Genomic DNA, 23,928 nt, shown 5'->3' on the forward strand with positions numbered 1-23,928 from the left:
AAGAAAGCTATTCACAACATTACACTGTAAAACCTGAAACTTTGATAGCTAGATGGTTCTACTCATTTATCAAATTTCATGTAAAGCTGATTACATGTTTGTGACCCAACGTTTTTGAAACACATTACCTCTCTTAAATTTACATTTATAACATGCACCTTCCCCATTTTTTGCCTTACTACTAGGACAAGCTCTGGTTCCACAGTGCCTATATATGCAGAATGAAGCAGCTTAAAAATGTAGGGTTTTCTGCATAACTAAGATGTCTTTACATATACTTACTTTTCAAAATGTGAAAAACAGGAGCATGGCATTCAAGCAGATGATTGTTAATCTTAATATGTCAGGATATAGCCACAATAAATTATTTCCTCACCTAGAAATGCAAGAGTAAATGGACTGAACTTATATAGCACTTTTCCAGTCATACAGACCACTCAAAGCACTTTACACTTGAGCCACATTCACACTCACTAATGCTCACACATTCATACACCGATACGCAGATTGGTAGGCAACTTGAGGTTAAGTTTGACATATGGCAGGAGCAAGCTGGAATTGAACCCACAACCTTCTGATTGCAAGATGACAACTCTTCCTACTGAACCACAGTCACAGCAATATGTACAAAGAAAAACTTATATTTAAGAATTTTCACACACCTTTACCAGCAGCTCCAATAAGTAAGGGAAGTTTCCTAAGGGCTGATTTTAGCCCTAATTTAAATTAGGAATGTAAGTTTGTATTCAGGATAATCTTTCTTTCACAAACTTTGGATTTGTGACATCTCTGGATTGCTCATATTAATTAGATATAAACATGATAAATTATTTTGAACTTGGTTCTTTCGAATCTCTAAAAATGTAGGTTGCATATTTTTCTTTGTGTGATGAGGTTGAACATGGGAAATGTATAGAGAGAAACCATGAATATATATATTTTCTTTCAGTGCACATGATTTCACAAGGAACAAAAGAGTTTATTTTTAAGTACACATAATAAAATGATAAGATGAAGGTTTTCACAGATCCAGATCCTGTTAGTGTCTTTGGTGAAAAGGTGTTTTACTTTATTCGTTGTGTTTCAGTAACACCTACAGTCCCAGTCGTCCAGAAACATGTATTTAATCAGTTTGGAATAAACTGTTGTGTCCAAACTTGTGTTTTAGAAATATTTGTAGTCTTTATTTGCTGAGCAGAGCAGTCCTGAGGTTGTAAACAAACTATCAGGTTGTTCCTGTAATCTTCCTATTACCCATGGTACGGCAGGCTTTTTTTGTTGGATCTGACCACTCAAGGGGAAAGAAATACATTATTGTGCAGTTTGTAGAACCTGCAACATATCCTTGTTTTTCTCTTTCTGTAGCTGCTGTGAGTCAGTGTTGAAATCCTCCATTCATCGTCCTGCTTTCTCTGTTTGGTTTAGCTTCCAAGGTTCTCCTCCAAGCCAAGAACATCTATTCTGTTGATAAACTGATGTGATATACTGAGGATGCATTTTTCACTTCAGTTTGCTCTGGAATAGCAGTCTAAACCCAAATGTTTAACAAAGACAGACAATATTACTTATTCTGCAGCCATTTCAAATTTAAAAGTAGTAACTAAATTGATGAGCATCAACGTTACCTTTTCCTGACTCAGACTTTCCATTTCCTTGGACAGTTTAGGTGAAGAATCATGTTCGTTTTCCCGTAGACCTCCAGGGGAATAACTGATCTTAAGACAATGACTCTGATCCATGGAGTCCAGCTCAACATCACTGCAAATCTGCGACAAAAGAAGTGAATATATGTATGTGTCTTTATCAGAAAAACAAGAGAAACCAGCAGATTGTATTTGTGTCATTTCTATTGTGTGCATTATAGTTTATATCAGATGAAACCTTCTCAGTATTTTATGTAAAAATATCTTAACAGATATTAGTGTAACGGCTCACCTAACAATAAAAATTTTTTTTTTTATTCTAATTTTTTTATTCCATGTCTAAAGCTGTATATTCCTTAGTCTTTTTCTGCAAAAAGAGTTATATATAGAATCTCCATCTATTTTTGCTTCATGAAAGCCTGCAGGGAGGGCTCGTACTCACTGTGTCTGTTGTAGTAATGGAGGAAACTCTTTGAAACTGTGACTTGGAGACAGATGACTGCCGGCTAAGCACTGAGTCCCTGATGGAGGACTTGCTATTTGACATGCAATCCCTTCTAGGGGCATGGGAGAGGAAGTGTAGACAGGGTACCCTCTCTGCTAGGATGTCCCTGTTAAAACATTTCTGATCATTCCCTGAAATGTTTTACTTTCTATTTTTATCTTTAGTTAGTAGTTAACTAGAAATCTGTACGCACCTGTATTTGGAGTGCGTAATTGCGTAGATGAATGGGTTGTAGATGGCGGATGCCTTTGCTATAACAGCAGGGACAGCTTTGGAGTATGGATTGAGAATGTTTGCATATCTAAAAGGCAGAGTGTGTTGGCAAATGTAAACAGAGATAGTGTATGCATTAACAGCAGGATAATGTTAATCATTTATGGGCACTGATATTCCATTGAGATCAAATAGGGGTCATAATTAATGACTGAAGTGAATAAAAATGACTATTAAAAGAGTTATTAAAACTATTATATTTACCCAGCCCAGGCGATGAGAGTAACACAAGCATAGGGTGACCAGGAAAGTACAAACACTATGATGACCACAAAGGCAATCTTTGCCAACTTCCATTCAGTCCTGATCGACTGCTGTTGGATCAGGGTTGACTTTCTCACCTGAGACCCAAACTGCTCCACATCTCTGAACCCCAAACAAAATGGAAAGGTGCAAATCAATACATCACTAAATCCGAAAAGCATGAGACAGAATAAAAAAAAATGAAATGCTAAATTAAAAAAATATACATTAGAATGACAATACACATCACACCTAATACATTTTTTGCACCCATGGTAAATACAGGGGTTGGACAATGAAACTGAAACACCTGGTTTTAGACCACAATAATTTACTAGTATGGTGTAGGGCCTCCTTTTGCAGCCAATACAGCGTCAATTTGTCTTGGGAATGACATATACAAGTCCTGTACAGTGGTCAGAGAGATTTCAAGCCATTCTTCTTGCAGGATAGTGGCCAGGTCACTACGTGATACTGGTGGAGGAAAACGTTTCCTGACTCGCTCCTCCAAAACACCCCAAAGTGGCTCAATAATATTTAGATCTGGTGACTGTGCAGGCCATGGGAGATGTTCAACTTCACTTTCATGTTCATCAAACCAATCTTTCACCAGTCTTGCTGTGTGTATTGGTGCATTGTCATCCTGATACACGGCACCGCCTTCAGGATACAATGTTTGAACCATTGGATGCACATGGTCCTCAAGAATGGTTCGGTAGTCCTTGGCAGTGACGCGCCCATCTAGCACAAGTATGGGGCCAAGGGAATGCCATGATATGGCAGCCCAAACCATCACTGATCCACCCCATGCTTCACTCTGGGCATGCAACAGTCTGGGTGGTACGCTTCTTTGGGGCTTCACACCGTAACTCTCCCGGATGTGGGGTAAACAGTAAAGGTGGACTCATCAGAGAACAATACATGTTTCACATTGTCCACAGCCCAAGATTTGCGCTCCTTGCACCATTGAAACCGACGTTTGGCATTGGCATGAGTTACCAATGTTTGGCTATAGCAGCCCGGCCGTGTATATTGACCCTGTGGAGCTCTCAACGGACAGTTCTGGTGGAAACAGGAGAGTTGAGGTGCACATTTAATTCTGCCGTGATTTGGGCAGCCGTGGTTTTATGTTTTTTGGATACAATCCGGGTTAGCACCCGAACATCCCTTTCAGACAGCTTCCTCTTGCATCCACAGTTAATCCTGTTGGATGTGGTTCGTCCTACTTGGTGGTATGCTGACATTACCCTGGATACCGTGGCTCTTGATACATCACAAAGACTTGCTGTCTTGGTCACAGATGCGCCAGCAAGACGTGCACCAACAATTTGTCCTCTTTTGAACTCTGGTATGTCACCCATAATGTTGTGTGCATTTCAATATTTTGAGCAAAACTGTGCTCTTACCCTGCTAATTGAACCTTCACACTCTGCTCTTACTGGTGCAATGTGCAATCAATGAAGACTGGCTACCAGGCTGGTCCAATTTAGCCATGAAACCTCCCACACTAAAATGACAGGTGTTTCAGTTTCATTGTCCAACCCCTGTATGTATAAATGCCCCAAGATTAACTAACCTTTTTACAGTAACATGACCAAATTTTGAAAATTGCTGCATTTTTCTAACAGTGAGCTTTAGAGATTTTGTTTACCTCCTTTTACATTGTCACAGTAGCCATATTTATCAAGCTCCAGTTGTTTTGAACTTTACAGTTCCTTGCAAAGCATTCATACTATATTTTGTCACATTAAAACGTCAATGTATATTTTATTGTTGTTTTATGGGACATACCAACACAAACTAGTGATAAATTTTAAAGTGGAAAGAACATGACACCTGTTTCCACAATAAAAAAGTGTGGTGTGCATTTGTGTTCAACCCCTGGATTCAACAGGTATTCAACAGACCTAGCCACTACCCAAGCTATGCTTCGTTCCATGAATTTGCTGACATTGTGTTTGATTTTTCGCAGGCTGAAACCTGAACCTTGTTTATCTTCGTTGAGCTTCGTCTTTGGCTCCAGTGATTTCCTGGACGCTCAAGTTTACCTACGTTTTGTGGATAACGTTCTGGATTTTGTGTTTTGGATTAAGCTGGCAGCTTCCTGGAAATTCTTGACTCCTGAACCAAGGCAGAGGCGTACTCTGTCCACCCCCCAACGCAAGTACCTGAACATTGAACTCTCTCATGAACTCACCAGTATTCACTCCCCAGCTCGTACTGAAGCATCTGGACAACCTAGCTTCACACACCCAGGTTCTGACTCCCTCTACCCCTGGTGACCTGACGGCATTTACTTAGTAAGACACTTTCTTGTTTACAAATATCGTTTCGTTAACACCGTTCCTTGTTTCACCAGTTCTCTTCCCCTCTCTTTCAGTTGGCGAATTTACCCATTCATGTCCATGTGTTCACGTACTGTAAATAAACACCGTTACACTTTCAGTTTGTTTCCTCTGAGTGTTCTCTGTTTGTGGGTCAGTGCTATTTCAAAAATGACAGAATTGGGCAAATCCTCCCTATGGTGACAGGTTATGGTGGTAGCATCATCCTGTAAACTAAATTCAGGTCAATGATGCAAGATAAATGTTTAGAAGCTGCAACGTTCATCTTGCTGTTGGACAGTGACCCGAAATCAAGGCAGAGCTACATTGGATTGTCTTAAATCAAAATATACTCATTTTAGAATAGTTTTTTCAAAGTCATGACATAAATATATTTCATAAACTTTGGCAAAATTTGAAAAACCTTCGTTTAAAGACACTCTTCATCTAGTCTGACAAAGCTTAAGCTATTTTGCAAAAAACTTGCTAATATTTCAGTAGATGGGCAAAACCTTTAAAGACATTCCCTCAAAATTAACTGTTTGTTTTTTTTTACCCAAGACTACAACTGAAACAAAAGATTAATTTATTATATAGCCTTTTCTGGTAAACAATGGGTAAAAAAATTTGCGGATTGTAATTTTAATAAACCTTTTTGGGACAAATGGATAGTATCGTGTTTTTACCTGCTTGCATGACGGATTGCCAGGAACATGCACAGATAACAGTAGGATATGATGCCGAGAGGGATGAAGAATACGAAGCAGCACAACATCAAAGTGTAACTTTTATTGGCTGGCGTAGATGTCACATAGTCCCATGTACAAGAGGTCATCAGGCCCTCAGGTATATAGGAACCTTTGGAAAGACAATTAACACAAATCAAGTATAAAGCAGAATAAAGTAATGGGGATTTGAAAATATTGCTGGACTGACCAAGCTACTTACTCCACCCCAAAAGTGGTGCAAGGCTCCAGGCAAGTGAATAAACCCACACCAGGGCAATTATGAGGCAAGTACGTTTTGCTGATGTCCACCCTATGGACTGCAAAGGCTTGGTGATGACTATATAGCGGTCTATAGAGATAGCTAGAAGGTTTATCATCGAGGCGATTCCAAATAAAGCCCCACAGAAGGCATATATTTTACAGCCTGTGTGGGATAAATACAAAGAGAAACAGTTTACTAGCAAGTTATTAAATGAGCACTAAAAGCTTTATACATTAGTTTAGGGAGCAGACTTAACGTTTTTAGGTACACAGTAGTCACATCACATTTCATTTTGCTCCCAAAACCGAATATATTGAAGCAGTTTTGTTTTGTACAAAATATTCAGTTCAAAAACAAAAAAACTAATGATGCAGTTATATTTATTTTTCCCTAATGATACACACATTTATTGCTGACGATAAAAAATATACCTGCTTCCCCAAAGATCCAGCCCTTATAGAGAGAGTTAACAAAAAAGATTGGTGACTGTGTGATTGCCATCAGGAAGTCACTGATGGCCAGGTTCATGATGAAGAAGTTGGGAGGGGTTCGAAGCTTCTTGTCACTGAAAGACATAGGGATTCAAAATTTTCCCTAAACAATATCCCTATTACCTTACAAAACAATACAATGGTACTACAGACCTAACACAAACTTGCTGACAATATTTACAGACAGCTTATTTTTAAATAAAAGATATATCAGATTGTTCAGATTTAAATAAGCTCAAAGCACATCTCAAAACATAAAAATAGCAACAGTTATGCCACAAAATAAGTAAATGTATACATGACATTAGACCTCTAAACAAATCCACTCCAATATCGAACAATGTAAACCTAAAACAATCTATCAGCATATGTGCATTTTGTGCTACAATCATCATAAACAAGAGGACCTATATGAAGAATTAGAATCAGATGTTTTTAGAAGGAGAGCTGTTGCCCTAAACACATAGGCTATTATTGCTTGACGTAGCCACCTGGGATTTCCCGACCTGGGAACCTTTAAATGGTAAATTGACTGGATTTATATAGCGCTGTTCAAATCATTCTAACCACTCAAAGCACTTTACACTAGAAGCACATTTACCCATTAATCCACATATTTATATGCAACTTGGGGTTAAGTGCCTTGCCCAGGAGCACATCCACATGTGACAGTCGGAAGGTCAAATCAAATCTCCAGCCTTCCATGTGCAAGATGACTACCCTACTCACTGAGCCACAGTTGCCTTTCCTGCTTGTCTTCCCACCTTTTCTCCCTGCCCATTTCCTGTATGATCACTATATATATATATATATATATATATATATATATATATATATACCTTTTCTTTTTAAATGTATTTTCCAGATCTCTGCAGCATACAATTCCAATATGTAATCATTCAGTAAGATATTTACACTCACATGTACTGCATAAACTTTCCGTGGTACAAATGTTAACGGTATTTAAAAAACCATGTTTGTGATAAATAAATTCTGCAACTGATCTGATAGTGGTAGAATATGTAAAAATAGAGGTGATAAAACAGGAGATCTAAGCAACCGATACCACTGATCATTTTCAGTCATGTTATGTGAATATGTTCTTTGACTTTCAAGGGTAACAGACTTTTATTTACACATGTGTAGGATAAATAATTGCTGCGGCTGGTCTGATTGTTTTGAAATGTGCTGCCTAAAACATACGAGCTACCTAGAGCATTAATCATTTTACAGTGTAAACAAAAAGCGTCAGTACCTAAATCTTACTTCTTTTGTGTATTATTTCTTTTTTATAGTAGTATTTATTTAGTAGGATTTATTTGAGATGTTCAAATCTGACAGAAATAAGCTTTCACTTTACTTGCTTTGCATATTTACATATCAGATACAGATTTGTTGTTCAAATAACTAATATTTCTTTTAATATTTTTTCTGTCTTGTACTGACTGGGATGCCCTCTTACTGAGATAAAATATCAATAAAAGTAATTCCAGTTCAGGCAGACAGGATAGAGTGTGTTTTTGTGTACTAAACAAGTGTGACATGAGATACGATTGAGTGATGCATCATTTGAGTGAGATGTGCATCTCCTGCTGTTAGACCTAATGCCAGAGACAAGTCGGGCCTCAGGATTTTCGTACTTCTATTGTTATATTATACAGTAAACTGTACATACATGTTCTCTTTTCCCCAAAAAATGTGGATACTGTGGAGCATAAAAAAACCAAAATGCAATTAAATTTGTATCATGGAAATGCTACATTAATATTTTAAGCGATCACATTAAAACACATCAAATATCTTGAAATATATAGCCTGAACATATTTTTAATACTATGTCCTACTAATATTCACACAGGATTTAAAAAATCTAAAATATTTATTGTTAGGATTTTTTGTGCTTTTCAATCACCATCTGTTGGGTTTAAAACAATAGAAAACACAGAATTGTTCAATTTTCTGGCACTATTTTCTCTCCAGCTACAAAGATACTAGATTTATAGTGAGGTTCTTTTTCTGTAATGTTGTTGACTCATCCCAAACATGTTCTCTATTCTCGTGTCTGAATAATTTAATTTTAAACTATTCTGTCCTAAGAACATTATTCCAGAAGTCCTGGTCTCTGTCCACATTCTCTCTTGCTTTGAGAGCAAAGATGTCCTCCTTGCCGAGGTTAAACATGTTACTTGTTTTCTTTCTGATTGCACAGGCATGCGCCTTCATAAGAGTCCGCTGTAGGTCCTGTGATGACATTGTAGGGTTTTTGGAGGCTTTTTTTTTTAGCATTTTATGGTCTGCTTTCATGGTGTATGTCTTTGGACATATAGACCTGGGCATGTTGGTGGTTGTTTAGAATGTCATCCTCTTGTAGACTGTTTTCCATACAGTGAAATGGCAGATTTGAAAATTCTTTCGAGACCTTTTTAAACCCTTACCAGACTCACTTGCAATGAAAACAGCATGAAACAGCTCCTATGTTCTTACCATGATGTTCACTGGTAAACACCAAACTAAAGTTTGAATGAGCAAAGCTCCTTCAAAACATTGAATAGCAAAGTTTTTATTGTGTACACTTGATGTGATACACCTGTGTGTAATTTTAAGTGTGGATGACACATGAGGTGTCCTCATTTATTTTGAAATGAAACTATTCTATTAAAAGATCTTTGTTCAGTTTTAGTTGACTTACATTAATTGAATTTTCCAGTATTGTTATATTTATTTTAAATATTCATATGTACATATATGTTGGAAAAAACATATTTATGTAAGTTGTCCTAATTGTTTAGAATGACTGTATATGTTTTAGCTCGTATGTTCTGGACCCTACGCAAACTATAGTAAAATCCACAATGAACTCAAGCTGTTTCACCTGTTTCTCAATCCTGAAATTAGTTAAATGTATTTGTTGTATGATGATTCTACCCTGAAGAAGCACAATTTAAATAAATCATTAAAAGTCCAAAAATGACCACATTATTGTCCAGAATAATTGTAAGCTTTTAACTTTCAACTTATTTTATCCCAAAGTAGATAACAAAAGGTACCAGACAGCTTTTTTATTCATAATGTAAAAACATAGCAAAAGGTGTTCACTCAAAAAGCAATAAATAGATATATAAAGTGTTTTTATAATTAAGTCTTGATATTAATCGGTTTGCTTACCAGGAAAAAGCATACATGACCAAGGCATTCCCAGTAACTCCCACTGTTCCAATCACTAAGACAAAGAAGGCGACGATGTAGTGAACATGGTCCGGGACGTCCACATGCCGATAGAACCCGTGTTCTACATCCATACCTGCGATGCAACCAAATAGATATTGAATCATTTTGTGAGCATGTCTAAAGCTTCAAGTTTCATACAGATTTCTCACCCACCTATACTGAATTCTGTTGCATTAGATAACATCATTCATGAGTTGCTTTCCTCATAGTCATATGAAACGTTCTCTTTGTTACTGATGAACTTTGGACATCTGGCTGTTCAGTACACACGATCAGTGAATTTCCATTGAGGAAAACAGGGAATTCAAACATTTTGTCCAAGACTAATGTTTTGGAAGCTACAGCATTTAAATCTCCGACATATAAAAGTGCTTAGCAGCACAGTGCTACAAGGAAAACCGGCATCTTAGCATTCACAAGGAATTTAACTTGGCATTTGCCAAGTATCTACACCAGATGGGAAGAAACCTCAGAGAGAACACAGCCCACTGTTCAAATAGATAAAAAAATTGTCCAGTGGATCTCAAAAATGTGCACACCTCTGTCAAACTGCCAGGTTTCTGTGAAGCTAATAAAGGTTGTAGGGGCATGTATTCTGTACAATTTAGCAGAAAAACAAACTAATACATTAGAGGGAAAATGAACAAAATTATGCAATAACCTTGTTGAATATCAGTAAACAATCATAGACAAAAACAAAATCCTGTGTTTTAAGTACTTTGGATCCAATTTCAAAATTACACATTTTTGGAACCACATCTGTTACAGTGAATTGGACCTGAAATAAGGTTCAGCTTACCTAGCACGATTTTCTGACATTTTCTCATTTTCACTCAGTTATGGCCAATGTTTTCAGAGAAATTACAAAGGATCAAAAGGTTGTACAAATGTATCAATCAGGAGAAGAGTAAAACAAAAACAAAAAAAAACATTCTAACACATTATATAAACATAAAGTCACAGTGGCTACATATAATCACTATGCTATGATGCTCCTCACTGTGCCAAGAAAGGAAATATGGGTTAATCCTTATATCTTTTAATCAAACTGATTAAAAGATATAAGGAAAATTCATCAGGGAGATGAAGAGGACAACAGTGACATTGGAGCTGCAAGAATTTCTGGCCAGTTCTGATTGGGTTCTACATTTGACAATGATCCCCTGTGATCTTTGTAAGTCTGGACTGAGATGTAAGGCAGAAGACGAAGTGTTTTCTTTCAAAGAAAGCCGTCAGAGCTGGATATAATATTCAGAAGCTGAAGACGAAATCAAATATAAAGTTTTGGGAGACAAATATACCTTCAAAATGTATATCTGGCACTAAAACAACAATGGACATTACCAAAAGAATCATCGTACCCACAGTGAAACATGGTAGTGGAGGTATCATGCTCGGGGGTTAGTTTTCATCAGATGCAACCAGGTTGTTTTTGAGGATGAATGAATGAACAGTTTCAAACATCTGTCAGTTTTGACCAACAACCTTCCAGTATCTGCTAGGAAGCTGAAGATTTTTTCTGCATCCCAGTTAACCCCAGCATACATCTGAATCAAAATAATGACTTCAGTGGTGCAAAATGGCTACAAAGTTTAATAAAACAAACTAACTGATGATCTCTAACATTTTCTCTGCAGCCACCAGGAAATAATAATTCTGTTTCATGTGAAGTCTGTCAGCAACACACCCTAATCCCATTCATATCTTTTCATTATAAAGGTAAAAGAAAATGTTCTCTTAACTTCTAATATTTCTAAGTTAATAATCTCTATGTAAATAATCTATCACCATGCTATCACATTAAATATCGTTTGTTGATATGGAAAATATTACAGCTGCTAAACATCAATATATGTTAGCATTGATTATGTGAGTGTATTAATAGCTTATTCTTGCATTTGCATCACATAAACTTCCTTCCTGAACAAGTCAGTTCTGAAACAGATGCAAACCCAGTTGTTCACACTTAATCCTGGGTTCTAATGAGCAGACCACATTTTAAAATTGATGCAGGACCTTTTTAAAAAAGGACTTTTTTTTTATATCCAAAACCTCCAAAAACTCTCCATCTTTCCTCTACACTGAAATGCCGTGACAGATTACGACTGAGTGTGAGGGGGTGTGGTGGTAATTAAATCCAGGTGTTATAGGTTTTTTAATCAAGGGGATTATGACAGTCACAAAATTTTAATATCAATTAATAGACCCTGCAGACTGTAAAATGGGCCGAGTGAGTAATAACCACCATAAAGGTTGAAGAGAGGTGGAGCCTACGTTGCTTTTCTGGTCAGAGAAGAGATGCTCCCTTAATATCCCTGAGCTGATGTGCTTCAAGAATTTGTAGGGTCATTTTAAAAGTACTAGCTACTCTCTGGAACTTTTCTTTATAACGAAGGAACAATTTAAAAAAAGATTTAGCAGTAAGTCTATTGGGTTACTAATATCTTTATATCTCTAGAAAGTTAGGTCACTCAGTAGTTGATATGAAATGGTTCAATTGACAGCCGTGGCAGTGATTGTAAGGGAAATGTTGTGTTAATGTGAGGGTATTGAATGTAACTCTGTTTTTACCGCATAAACAGAAGGTGTTGGACAGCTTCTGTTACCTTATCATAAGAAGAGCTGGAAAATGTCCTGCATCTCGTTGAAAATTAGTTTGAGAGCAACAGTTGCCATGGGGTTGAGTAATGACGCCTGATCTATTAATATGGCGGTGAGTTCTGTTAGATTTATAAACTGATATTTCTTACATGAGTTTTTAGCAGAATTTGAGCTTAATAGTGTAAACAGGCAATAGTGAACATACACTGCTCAAAGAAATAAAGGGAACACTTAAACAACACGATATAACTCCAAGTAAATCAAACTTCTGTGAAATCAAACTGTCCACTTAGGAAGCAACACTGATTGACAATCAATTTCACTGCTGTTGTGCAAATGGAAAAGACAACAGGAGGAAATCTTTGGTGATTATCAAGACACTCAATAAAGGAGTGGTTCTGCAGGTGGGGACCACAGACCACTTCTCAGTACCTATGCTTTCTGGATGATGTTTTGGTCTCTTTTGAATGTTGGTGGTGCTTTCACACTCGTGGTAGCATGAGACGGACTCTACAACCCACACAAGTGGCTCAGGTAGTGCAGCTCATCCAGGATGGCACATCAATGTGAGCTGTGGCAAGAAGGTTTGCTGTGTCTGTCAGCAAAGTGTCCAGAGCCTGGAGGCGCTACCAGGAGACAGGCCAGTACACCAGGAGACGTGGAGGAGGCCGTAGGAGGGCAACAACCCAGCAGCAGGACCGCTACCTCTGCCTTTGTGCAAGGAGGAACAGGAGGAGCACTGCCAGAGCCCTGCAAAATGACCTCCAGCAGGCCACAAATGTGCATGTGTCTGCACAAACATTTAGAAACCAACTCCATGAGGATGGTATGAGGGCCTGACGTCCACAAATGGGGGTTGTGCTCACAGTCCAACACCGTGCAGGACGCTTCGCATTTGCCAGAGAACACCAGGATTGGCAAATTCGCCACTAGCGCCCTGTACTCTTCACAGATGAAAGCAGGTTCACACTGAGCACACGTGACAGACGTGACAGAGTCTGGAGACACTGTGGAGAGCAATCTGCTGCCTGCAACATCCTTCAGCATGACCTGTTTGGCAGTGGGTCAGTAATGGTGTGGGGTGGCATTTCTTTGGAGGACCACACGGCCCTCCATGTGCTCGCCAGAGGTAGCCTGACTGTCATTAGGTACCAAGATGAGATCCTCAGACCCCTTGTGAGACCATATGCTGGTGCAGTTGTCCCTGGGTTCCTCATAATGAAGGACAATGCTAGACCTCATGTGGCTGCAGTGTGTCAGCAGTTCCTGCAAGATGAAGACATGGAAGCTATGGACTGGCCCGTCCGTTCCCCAGACCTGAATCCGATTGAGCACATCTGGGACATCATGTCTCGCTCCATCCACCAACGTCACGTTGCACCACAGGCTGTCCAGGAGTTGGCGGATGCTTTAGTCCAGGTCTGGGAGGAGATCCCTCAGGAGACCATTCACCATCTCATCAGGAGCATGTCCAGGTGTTGTAGGGAGGTCATACAGGCACATGGAGGCCACACACAATACTGAGCCTCATTTTGACTTGTTTTAAGGACATTACATCAAAGTTGGATCAGCCTGTAGTGTGTTTTTCCACTTTAATTTTGTGTGTGACTCCAAATCTAGACCTCCATTGGTTAATACATTTGATTTCCATTGATGATTGTTGTGTGATTTTGTTGTCAGCACATTCAACTTTGTACAGAACAAAGTATTCAATGAGAATATTTCATTCATTCAGATCTAGGATGTGTTATTTGAGTGTTCCCTTTATTTTTTTGAACAGTGTAAATATAAAGAAATAAGCCCTAAGCAAAGACTTAGTGAGCACAGTGAGCAAAAGGCACATTGACCTGTTTGAGTTTCACACTGGTTTCTTGCTGTGCTCATTGAGCTCTTCTCTGTCAGAGGTAGTTGCAATCAACTCATATTTCCTCACAAATCCAATACATATCTGGTTAATGTCACACTGTAAAACTGGAGCACAGTCTTTGCTATCTTTTATGAAGAAATGAGGTTCATAGGATACATTTGTATTTAGATATATGGGCGATATGCCTCTCTCCCCACAGCAGCACAGCCTGTGGTGGGCAACACGAGGCAAACAAATAAATAAATAAGGTTTTCAGTTACTTGTGCCGAAAGTGGCACAAATTGCCATTTGTGTGCCTGTTGAACGGGAGAGGGAGCCCACCTGTGTTGTTTACAGTGTAAACACGGCAAGAAAATTTGACTGTACACAATCGGTATCTGATAAATATGTTCTGTCTGTCTGTCTGTCTGTCTGTCTGTCTGTCTGTCTGTCTGTCTGTCTGTCTGTCTGTCTGTCTGTCTGTCTGTCTGTCAGACTAGTCTTTGTTTCTGGTAAGTTGCTTCGTAAGAAGTCTTTTTCTTGCCACATGGCTATGTCAGGGATGGGGCAGCAGAAGGAGGAGCTGGTACAAATTGATGCAAATACCTACACATGTTCATCTATTCACAGAAGTAGTTTATTTGTATACATGTTGGTAATGCTGGGTTTGGGTTGTTTTGACCAAACATTGGGTCAAAAACTCTGTTCCCAGTTTGTTGGGGCAGAGAAGAGGGTAAAAGGAGCCTCACCATTCTTCACAGATGGCCATTTTGAAAAACACAACCCGAAGAGACTTCACTGAACCTTTTTCACAGGACTGAATAAGAAATGGTACCATAGTGAATTTATGCTGTTCATTAATTATGATGTTTGTGGGCTGTGTTAATGACAACGGTTTACACTGAGGAAGCAGTTTGTTCACACAAGGTAATATTGACCTTTTACCTGCCAATTAGCAAAGGGTTTCAGTGTCATATATTAAATGGAAATGTTATCAAAATTCAGCTGTTTGTTGATAAAGGTCACTTTAGACATTTTGGGATTGTTCATGCAGAATTAAAAAGAGAAATCCTTTATTTTCACTCAGATATTACTTCTTTAGCAATCCAGATGATGGGTTATTGTTTTTAATCCACTACTTGTTGGCTTTATACCCCATCACATTGTGTTTCAACGTTGCGCTTTCATAGTTTAGAAAGGTACGCTCCATTCCATTAATAGTCCTCCCGCATCATCTTCCTAGACATTTGATACAGCAGTATATGTAATTCGATTTAACCCATTTTATTGGTTGAAAACCTAACCCAGTATGCTGGCTCAAACCCATAATCCAACCCTGTTTTTATAGTGTAGAAATGACACACAATAAAACTCTTAAAACATAATGTAGGTCATTCTTGCTGACTGTGCTTGGTCACAATACTTCTACTAAAAACACATTTTAATCTTAATGAGATATTTTACCTGGATAAATAAAGGATACAAATGATAATAATAAAATACAAATCTAGTACTTCTGAAATCAGTCTTTTGGACAAAAATATTATCCTCATCTTAGAAAAGAAGAAGTGATATTATTGTTTTACTTGGAAAACAATTCAACGAATCGAGCACACATGTGACATTATCTACGCTATGCACACCCATTTCCCAATCAGGTTTTTTTAAAGAATGGCTTTAAAAAGATGGAGAACTTAGTTAAAAAACTGTCTGCTTCTCCTTTTACTTTATTAAATATTTAGTGAGAAAATATGCTATAATTGCTTTTGATTCTAATCTAATCTACAGCTCTTGTGACTCACTAAAAAAGGCACTACTCAAAACAAGGTTTTAGTTCATGCAAATTAATATTTATGCTTGTTTGACATTAATACTTGAGTTAATAATATAACTTTTACCCTACCTTTTGCTGAAATTAAAGCCTTTTTCCCTTGTCTGGTTAAATCTTCTTCCCTGTTTTGTGGCAGAAGGTAAGAAACATATAGAAGCTGTACAGTAGATGAAAAATCCTGCAGGTTAAAAAGTCTAAGTATCTGATTCTCTAATCCCTAAACTCCAAAAGCTGAAGCATTACATGCTCCATACGCTGCTATCAGTGCTCCACAGAAGCAAGAATGTACAGAACGAGTCTGAAAGCTACCAGCAGCACACTGGCCCATCCCCCTGATAGCTCCCCATCATGCACATATCTCTCATGGCACAATGAATCGATCGAGCCCGTGTGTTTTGCATGCGTGAATTAGGATGGTCATTTGCTTCTGCTTGTTTGGAGAGGCAGGTATCCGGAGTGAAATCTGACTTGTTTTGTTCAGAAGCAGTACCTTACAAGATTTGCAAACATGTCACAGTAGATTATGAGTTCTAGATTATGTTTTGTGCACATTGACTACTTTTTACCAAACACTAAATATAAGCGTGATGTCTATCTTCATGCATCAGATAAGTGTCCTCAGCCAATTGCAACAACCACCCATAGAGTTCTCTGAGGATAATAGAGAGAAGTCTTGTGGTTTGGGAAAAAAATCTAGCCTTTTACAAAATATCATACTTGTTCACTGCTCATCCATGTGTGAGAAGATTTCTGAGAAAAGCCCTCAGATGAAAGCCTCCCAATGTTTATCATCTCATGCACAACTGAGCAGGCATCTGTGGCACTTCCCTGTGCCCCTAATATTTCAATTTTTACACCAAATCTTTACGAGGAAGATTCTGTGTGGATACCATCCAGCATGAGGAGGATAAGGCTTTACACTTGAGGGTCACTGCACTTCCAAGAGAAGCAGATCTATCAATATGCACTGGTTTCCAACCAGTAGGCTTAACAAAAATAAATCCTAAAAGAATTAAAGAGGCTAGCTATTCCTTCTGTTAATTTTGCTTTCCTGTTTTTTTATTTTATTATTTCTGGCATTATTTTAGTTGTTTTTAAGATAAATGATTAAGTCAAAGGTTACAGTTGTGATGACCAGCTGATTCACTATGAGCATCATTTCTACAAGGTTTTACTGTTTACTGCATTTAGCCCAGACAAAGACAGCTTTCATGATTGTTTGCATGTCGTGTTGGAATCTGAACTGATATAAAAATCATTCATACGGTATAAAGTGGGACAGTTTGAACATTCATTTTAATGCAATTTTAGTAAAGCAGTTTGATATAGCAAAAAAAAGTTTTCAATTTTCAGTCTCTGTTAGCACATTGAAAAAAAAGTGTAAATTGGCCAAATTTACATAGTTGAAATTAAACAGATTTTATAAATAATTGTACTTTAAGCACTCAGATGGCTGTACCACAATTCATGCATTCATTCTGTCATTCTTTCTTTCTTTCTTTCTAGAACGTGTTCTAAGAAAGAGCCATTTTCACAGATTGGCATAATTTATATTATTTTCGAAATCAACAATTGGGAGAAGGTTTTAGAGAAATCAAACAGTTTTTGGAATAATCAACAAAACATTTTGTAATTCTGGCAGTATATTTGAAAAATCTTCCTCACAAAGTTGACAGAGATTATTTAAATTTGTAGCTTTCTTGGGACCTGTCTCTCAAACAGCCTTGTTGTAACCTACTTCACCTCTTTCAGTTTGGACGTTTGTTTGGGATCACTGTTCTGTTGAAACACTATGGTCCAGTTTTAAACACCTAACAGTTGATTAGAGCTAAAGTTTAATAATTTAGAGGCATTTCTCTGTCCTTAGTATTCTTTTACATTTTTACAATGCACCAAAAACACTGGTAGCGAAACAGACCCTAAACAAGATATTTCTAACTCAGTATTCTTTGGTTTGAAAGCATCATATTGACACATCCAAGCAGTGACCCTTTTTGACATGGACCACGTGGGAAGTTGCCAAGGGCGGCGTTAGAATGAAGAGCACACTAGCAATAGATAAAATAAATATAACTTGGGTTCAGCTGCACTGTGAACAAGTTTTCCATTGTTTTTTTATATGCTGCGTCAGTAGGGAGCTGGCACTCCCTGCTTGCAGTTGGAAATAAGGTGAATATTTGGTCGATTTTGCAGTAGTCCCTCAGTCTATGCTGACACTATGCTCATTTCACTGTGAACGATGACATTTTCAGTTTATGATAGGCTTGTGACTCGATGATTTCTAGGTTGCTTTTGATAATCCAAAGCATTTTCTTTTATCTGAGGATTATAGTTTAGGTCAAATGGTTGAAACGTTTACCTCTAACCAACTGGTTCTTATAGAGAAATACATAAATTTTTCATGTCCTCCCTAAGTGTTTTTGTTTACACTAAACAAGTGGAGGAAAGTCCAGTTGGTTTCTTTTGCCTCGGGCGAACCACAACAATAAGCTGTCCAATTACTGTCAAAGTGTTCAGTCACATCTGTCGCTTCTCACTACAGGGTGAAAAGGACAGATACATCCTGCAAATAGCTTCTGCTCTAAAAAGAGTCTGGATAAGGTTTGAGTGTCAAACAGTATGAACGAGCGCTTATCTTTCTCATTTAGGGTGTTATTCCTTAAAGACATTCAGGCATGAAACTATTCTAAAAAGTTGTTTTGCTTTTTTTTTCCGGAATCAATTTGATTTTATAGTTTGTAGATTCTGAAGAGATGTATAGCTTTCTCTGGAATGGACTCAGTGTTTTAGTGCTGTCAGTCAGGGTTGGGCCAAGATTGTTTGGGGCCTTTAGCAGAATTGGATTTAGGCCCCTTTTCCCATTAGGAACATCACCACCACTAACAGCGTTTCAATGCAGATTTAATAGAAACTGTGAGAGGGGTCCAAGTTTAATTGACCGAGCTTATAAGCAATCACAGATAATTGGTAATTATTTGCTGAGATGAATTTGTAAACAAACGGAACTCAAAAACATAGAAAAGATTAAACTCGTATCAATTTTGAACTTTATTAGCGCAACAATCAAACAATAACGTTTATTCTTTGGACATTTGCAAAGAAAATTGTGTTTCTTCACAGCACTAGTGACCTTTATTTTTCTCGTTTTTTGACAGTTGACAGGAAAGGGGTAGAGAGGGGGAAGACAGCTGCATTGAGGACTGAAGCCTCTGAAAATGGGTCGCACGGTTTACCGCTGCGCCACCACTGCACCCTTACAAAGTAAACTTACCAATTCCTTTAAATCCTGAATTAAAAATGTAACTACTTAACATCTTTTGATTTTTCATTGCTTAAATTGTCATATCAAACTTAACAGTATTCTCATTGTCAGTATATACAATCTAAAAGTTTTAGATCTATGGTCTGTGTTAAAATTCAAGCGTTTGATGGTTTGTTCTTTGAACAAACAACAAATTTCTTAAGCCCAATATAGCTCAATATAAGCTCAATATACATTATTTTTGTGTATTTTAGGATTCACAAGACAAAAATATTGTTAGAGTTTACCTGTAACTAAAGTCAGCAAGGGTGGATCTTTTTCAAAATGTATCTTTGGGGGTCTGGTTAACAAAAAGGCATGAGTAAAAGCTGCCATGAATTACTTGTTAATCTGAAAGTGTCTAACCTCATTCTAATGATTTACAGACAAGTAAATTTAATTTTTTACAGACATCCTAAATAAAAAACTGTCAGTTTCAGTGTCCCTAAATATTTTTCTCATCAGCACCTCATCATCAGCAAGGCAGATGAAGCTAGGTTAAAGGTCAACCCTGAGCAATCGTTTGGTAAAAATTATTATCTAATGGCAGAGAGGATGAATCACTCATTATTTCTAAGAGCTTCGGCGGACTTGTCTGAATGGATTATTACAGATTTAGCCAGAGCTAATAGCACAGCAACTAGATGGGAAGGGAGATTATTAATAGATCAGCCATAGTGACACAGTAAACTCTGTCAAAGGCTGTGGAATAGCTCCACAGAAACCTTGATGAATTATAGCTTCTGGTTCTGTCACTCAGGGGCATTCAGATGAAGACCATTGCTACATCCTGTGGACCTGAAGCCAGCTACATGCTGTGTGGTCCAAGATAAAGTAAAAAAAAAATGAATAAAATAAAAATAAAAACTGCATCAGTTGAGAAGGATTTTATATACATTGCTGAGAAAAGGTAGTTTACCCTAAACTTTGGTCAGTCATGAATTTTTGTGATTAACCGCACTTCAGTGGAGTTCTATTTTAAAGTCTACACTCAGGCTCTGATTACTGCTGAATCTGTGCAATTAAGAAATTACCTAAATAGGACCTGCATGATACGGGGAGTAGGCTAATTGAGTAAAGCAAAATAAAAAAAAATCAAGCTCCAATCTAAAGAAATTGAAGAACAGATGCTCCACAGCGATGTAAAAGACTCATTACCAGATATTGAAATTATTAATTGGAGGGGCTGCCAACAAGGGTGACAATGCCAGGTATTTAGGGGGAAATAACTTTTGCACTTAGGTTAAGGTTGGTTTAGATTACTTTTCCCCTTTAATAAGTTAAATCATCTTTTAAAATGTGCCTTTTGCATTAGAATTTTTGCAGAAGAATTCTGTAAGAAGGCAAATACTTTTTTATTGCACTGCAATGTGTTGAAGATTTATACTAATCATACCCCCAGGATATGTGACTAAAGACTGTGAGGTGATGATGGCACGTCAGGTTTTGCTCAAGTAATGAATAAAGACACAGAACATGACGCTTTCTGCACCTCACACATCTACAGGTCATGCATTGCTCCTTAATGGATTATGAGTGTGTGCACCAAAATGCTTCCTCTGATGGATTTGCATCGTGCCCCTTTTTTCTTGGTGCTGTCACGTGCTGTACGACGTCAAAAGGTTCACTGTAAATCATTGCAAAGTCTGCAGGCAGAGCCTGCCAAATCCTAAAAATCTACAGGCAGAGCTAGTTAAACTACAAACATGAACAAGAATAGCAGCCTCATCTTCTTACCTGCAGGACTTGCTGAACCTTTTCATATATCTGGCATCTGGAAGCAAAGTCAAACTGGCCAATCTATAAAGGTTTAAGTGGAAGATGGTTGCAAACTGGTGAGCAAATGATTCCTGTAGAAAAAATGGATATATTCCAGTCTGTTTAAATTCTTCTGAATACACTTGTTTAATTTTCCACCTGCTTAAATCAATTTTCTGCCACTCCACCTGATGAATATTCACATTCTGGATCATGCAGTTCAGCTTTATTTCAATAAACCTTTGAAGAGGCTCAGGAAAAGCAGAAAAGATGTTGCTGGAGAAAATAGCTAAACAGATGTTCAGATATAATAAAGAAAAACTGGTAACTTAAGGAGCAGATAAGATAACAGCAGATAAGTCTGGTCATTATTTCACCTTGGTATGTTATCAGTGTGTCATCAAGCAAAATGTGAAGTCATAAGCCATAGAATTATATCCACCCTATGTTATTTTAACAGGAAATAACATATGGTGGATAACAGGAAGTTAAATAACGTCTAAAATGTAAACTATAACCCATATTAAAGTAAGCAAATTGCATTATTGCTGAAAAAAAAAAACTGATGAAAAGCCATTAGAAACAAATAAAGTCTTGGATTGTTGTTTTCAACATTGAAGACAAGTGGACAGATCTTAAACCTAAATCTTCTGACCGGGACAGCAACAGTTCTGCTGTTAAAGACATAATCTTAACGATATTAATCCACAAACAACTGCGGTTGGTGCTCATTCAGCACAAAACATACCAGTCTGCTTAAATAAACAGTCCTATAAGCTTTCTTGCTATGCTCATTCTTGTAGGATTTAATGCAAAATTATAGATATGCCTCAAATAGAGATCAACATTGTGTGTTAACCCAGCTAACATGATTGTTTTACATTGTAGAACAAAAACTTTTATTTTCTGTTGTAAAACGCTAAATCCACAGTAGCCTTAAAGCTCAATTAGAGAAATTCTTTCCTGAAGTAGAGTAAAATATACTGTGAGGCAAATCAGTCTGCGAGATCTTTACATTCTGTTTTGTGTACAGCAAACCTGGTTTACCTTCGGCACTAGCATGTAACCACCAGGGGGAGACATGTTGTTTTTTGCTCTGTTTCTTTCATTTCTATTGTAAAATGTTGACATTTGTTAGGGTTTAAAAATGCAAATGGAATGTTGATCATGTTGAACAAATGAAAAAATAAATAAAACTTAGGGAAAAAACAACAAAAATAGAAATGTCGGCCAAGAACTGAGGCAGGGGCTATAAAGACAACGTTAAAAAGACAGGCAATTTTCAGGTTAATACTACTACAACTACTACTAATAGTAATGATACTGCTATGAAGTAGAAGAAGAAGAAGAAGAAGAAAAGGAAGGGGAAGAAGATGAAGATAAATATACAAATGAATAATAATAGTTAAGGTACGATGCAGAACTTTATTTATGTACAATATGTTAGATTTTATCATACCCTTGCATGGGGTGAAATTTTATATATTTGTAGATAATAGTGATAGTGCTATTTGTGAATGCTTCTAAATTGGGTCATCTAGTGTTTTTATTGGCATTAAAAATAGTTATTATGTGATCTATCCTGCATTCAGCTGCAGCCCTGGCTAATTCAGAGCATATATATTCTCCAGACTGGGAGGTGGCAGGATTTGGAGGAGCATTTTCATGTAGGATCATTGGTTCCAGATCAAGGATGAAAAGATATTCATAGCAATGCAATGAGGAGTGATGCTCTCATGTTGCATATAGAGATCTATTTTAGATATTTGACTAGTAGATGTAGCATGTAGATCTTATTGGTTGAAGCCGATATGCATTCCAGTAATGTTAGCCACTCTGCTGAACTCAACTTTTAACATTCAACTGAAACTGAGGAGCCCAAGGGCTTGGCCTCAAGTTTCAGGGGAGTTATGTAAAGAAAGCATTTGTCTTTGTGAAGCTTTATGTAGCTCAGCACCACAATTCTTTCTTCATCAGAAACAATCAGAGTTCACAGTACCCAAAGACGCATGGTGACAGTCATAGCAAGCTTTTGTCAGAATCAAGGGGATGTCAGAATGAATAGAGGCTGTTTTTGGAGTTTCACTACCACCTAGTGGATCCTGAGGCACAGAGCTGTCACCTTGTGCGGCACAGCAGTGAAGGAGCTCTTGTAGGTGGTCTGAGGTGGGCCTCTCCAGCTGTAAATACTGTTCTGACACGTGTTTGACCACACCAATGTCTGCAACCTCTCACCCCTGAAAGCTTAGATTTACCACCTGCAGGTAGACTGTTCTTGATCCCGCAGCACCTCTAGGAGGATTGCATAAACCTCTTTCCTTATGCTTCCTGTAATAGACCTCCAGGTCCCCAGGATACTCAGATGTATAAACATGACATGCATGTGTGTGTATCTACATGCTGTGTCTGTTACAATGGTATTTACATGGAGGTCTTGGTGGCTGTGTTACTCATTTCAGAGCTCCCAGGGGTTTGTGCTTGTAGGAGCTGGTTTAATATCTTTGTTTATTACACTGTTTGTTTATGTCACAGATATCTCAGTCAAAGCTCAACAAGATTCAAAGCTGAAGCACATGCTGCACTTTGAAGAATTCATCCATCATGCTTTTGATTAGTTTTATTTATTTTGCATCCTGCATGATCAACTGTCTCGTGTTTTACCTCTGCTGTTTGATCTTTTCTTAATTCTGGGGATGAAAACTTTCTACAGTGCCAGTAAAGGCTTGCCTAACATCCGTGTAAATAGGAATGAACATGGTAAAACTGGAATTAGCTATTGTTTATTTTAGGGTTAAAACAAATCTCAAGGGGTTTGTGGTTATTTGAATGAGCCAGGTGGTGATATACAGATGTGAAAAGATTTGTTGGCATATTTGATAAAGATTTGTAAAAGA

General features: G+C 37.7%; 1 protein-coding gene across 1 annotated transcript; it reads right to left on the minus strand.

The window, feature by feature from the left end:
• Positions 1 to 587: 587 nt before the first annotated feature.
• opn4xa (opsin 4xa) lies at positions 588 to 16,168 on the minus strand. The gene is made up of 10 exons (XM_047373173.1): positions 16,048 to 16,168; positions 9,635 to 9,770; positions 6,410 to 6,543; positions 5,937 to 6,140; positions 5,675 to 5,846; positions 2,626 to 2,787; positions 2,342 to 2,449; positions 2,086 to 2,254; positions 1,626 to 1,766; positions 588 to 1,528 (listed from the first exon to the last, which is right to left on the minus strand). The coding sequence occupies exons 2-10, from the start codon at positions 9,766 to 9,768 to the stop codon at positions 1,457 to 1,459; spliced, it is 1,296 nt and encodes a 431-aa protein (XP_047229129.1). The 5' UTR covers positions 9,769 to 9,770; positions 16,048 to 16,168; the 3' UTR covers positions 588 to 1,456.
• Between the last annotated feature and the right edge of the window lie 7,760 nt (positions 16,169 to 23,928).

This window comes from Girardinichthys multiradiatus, chromosome 8 (assembly GCF_021462225.1).
Source record: "Girardinichthys multiradiatus isolate DD_20200921_A chromosome 8, DD_fGirMul_XY1, whole genome shotgun sequence".
Classification (NCBI taxonomy): Eukaryota; Metazoa; Chordata; class Actinopteri; order Cyprinodontiformes; family Goodeidae; genus Girardinichthys; species Girardinichthys multiradiatus.

What these genes read in the sequence shown, in the direction of transcription:
- opn4xa (XM_047373173.1), bottom strand. Translation starts at nt 9,768, where the DNA reads ATGGATGTAGAACACGGGTTCTATCGGCATGTGGACGTCCCGGACCAT. An exon ending in GTCATGTATGCTTTTTCCTG is followed by an intron (nt 6,544 to 9,634) that starts GTAAGCAAACCG and finishes TATGTCTTTCAG; the next exon opens with TGACAAGAAGCTTCGAACCC. An exon ending in AAAGTCTGAGTCAGGAAAAG is followed by an intron (nt 1,529 to 1,625) that starts GTAACGTTGATG and finishes ATTTGGGTTTAG; the next exon opens with ACTGCTATTCCAGAGCAAAC.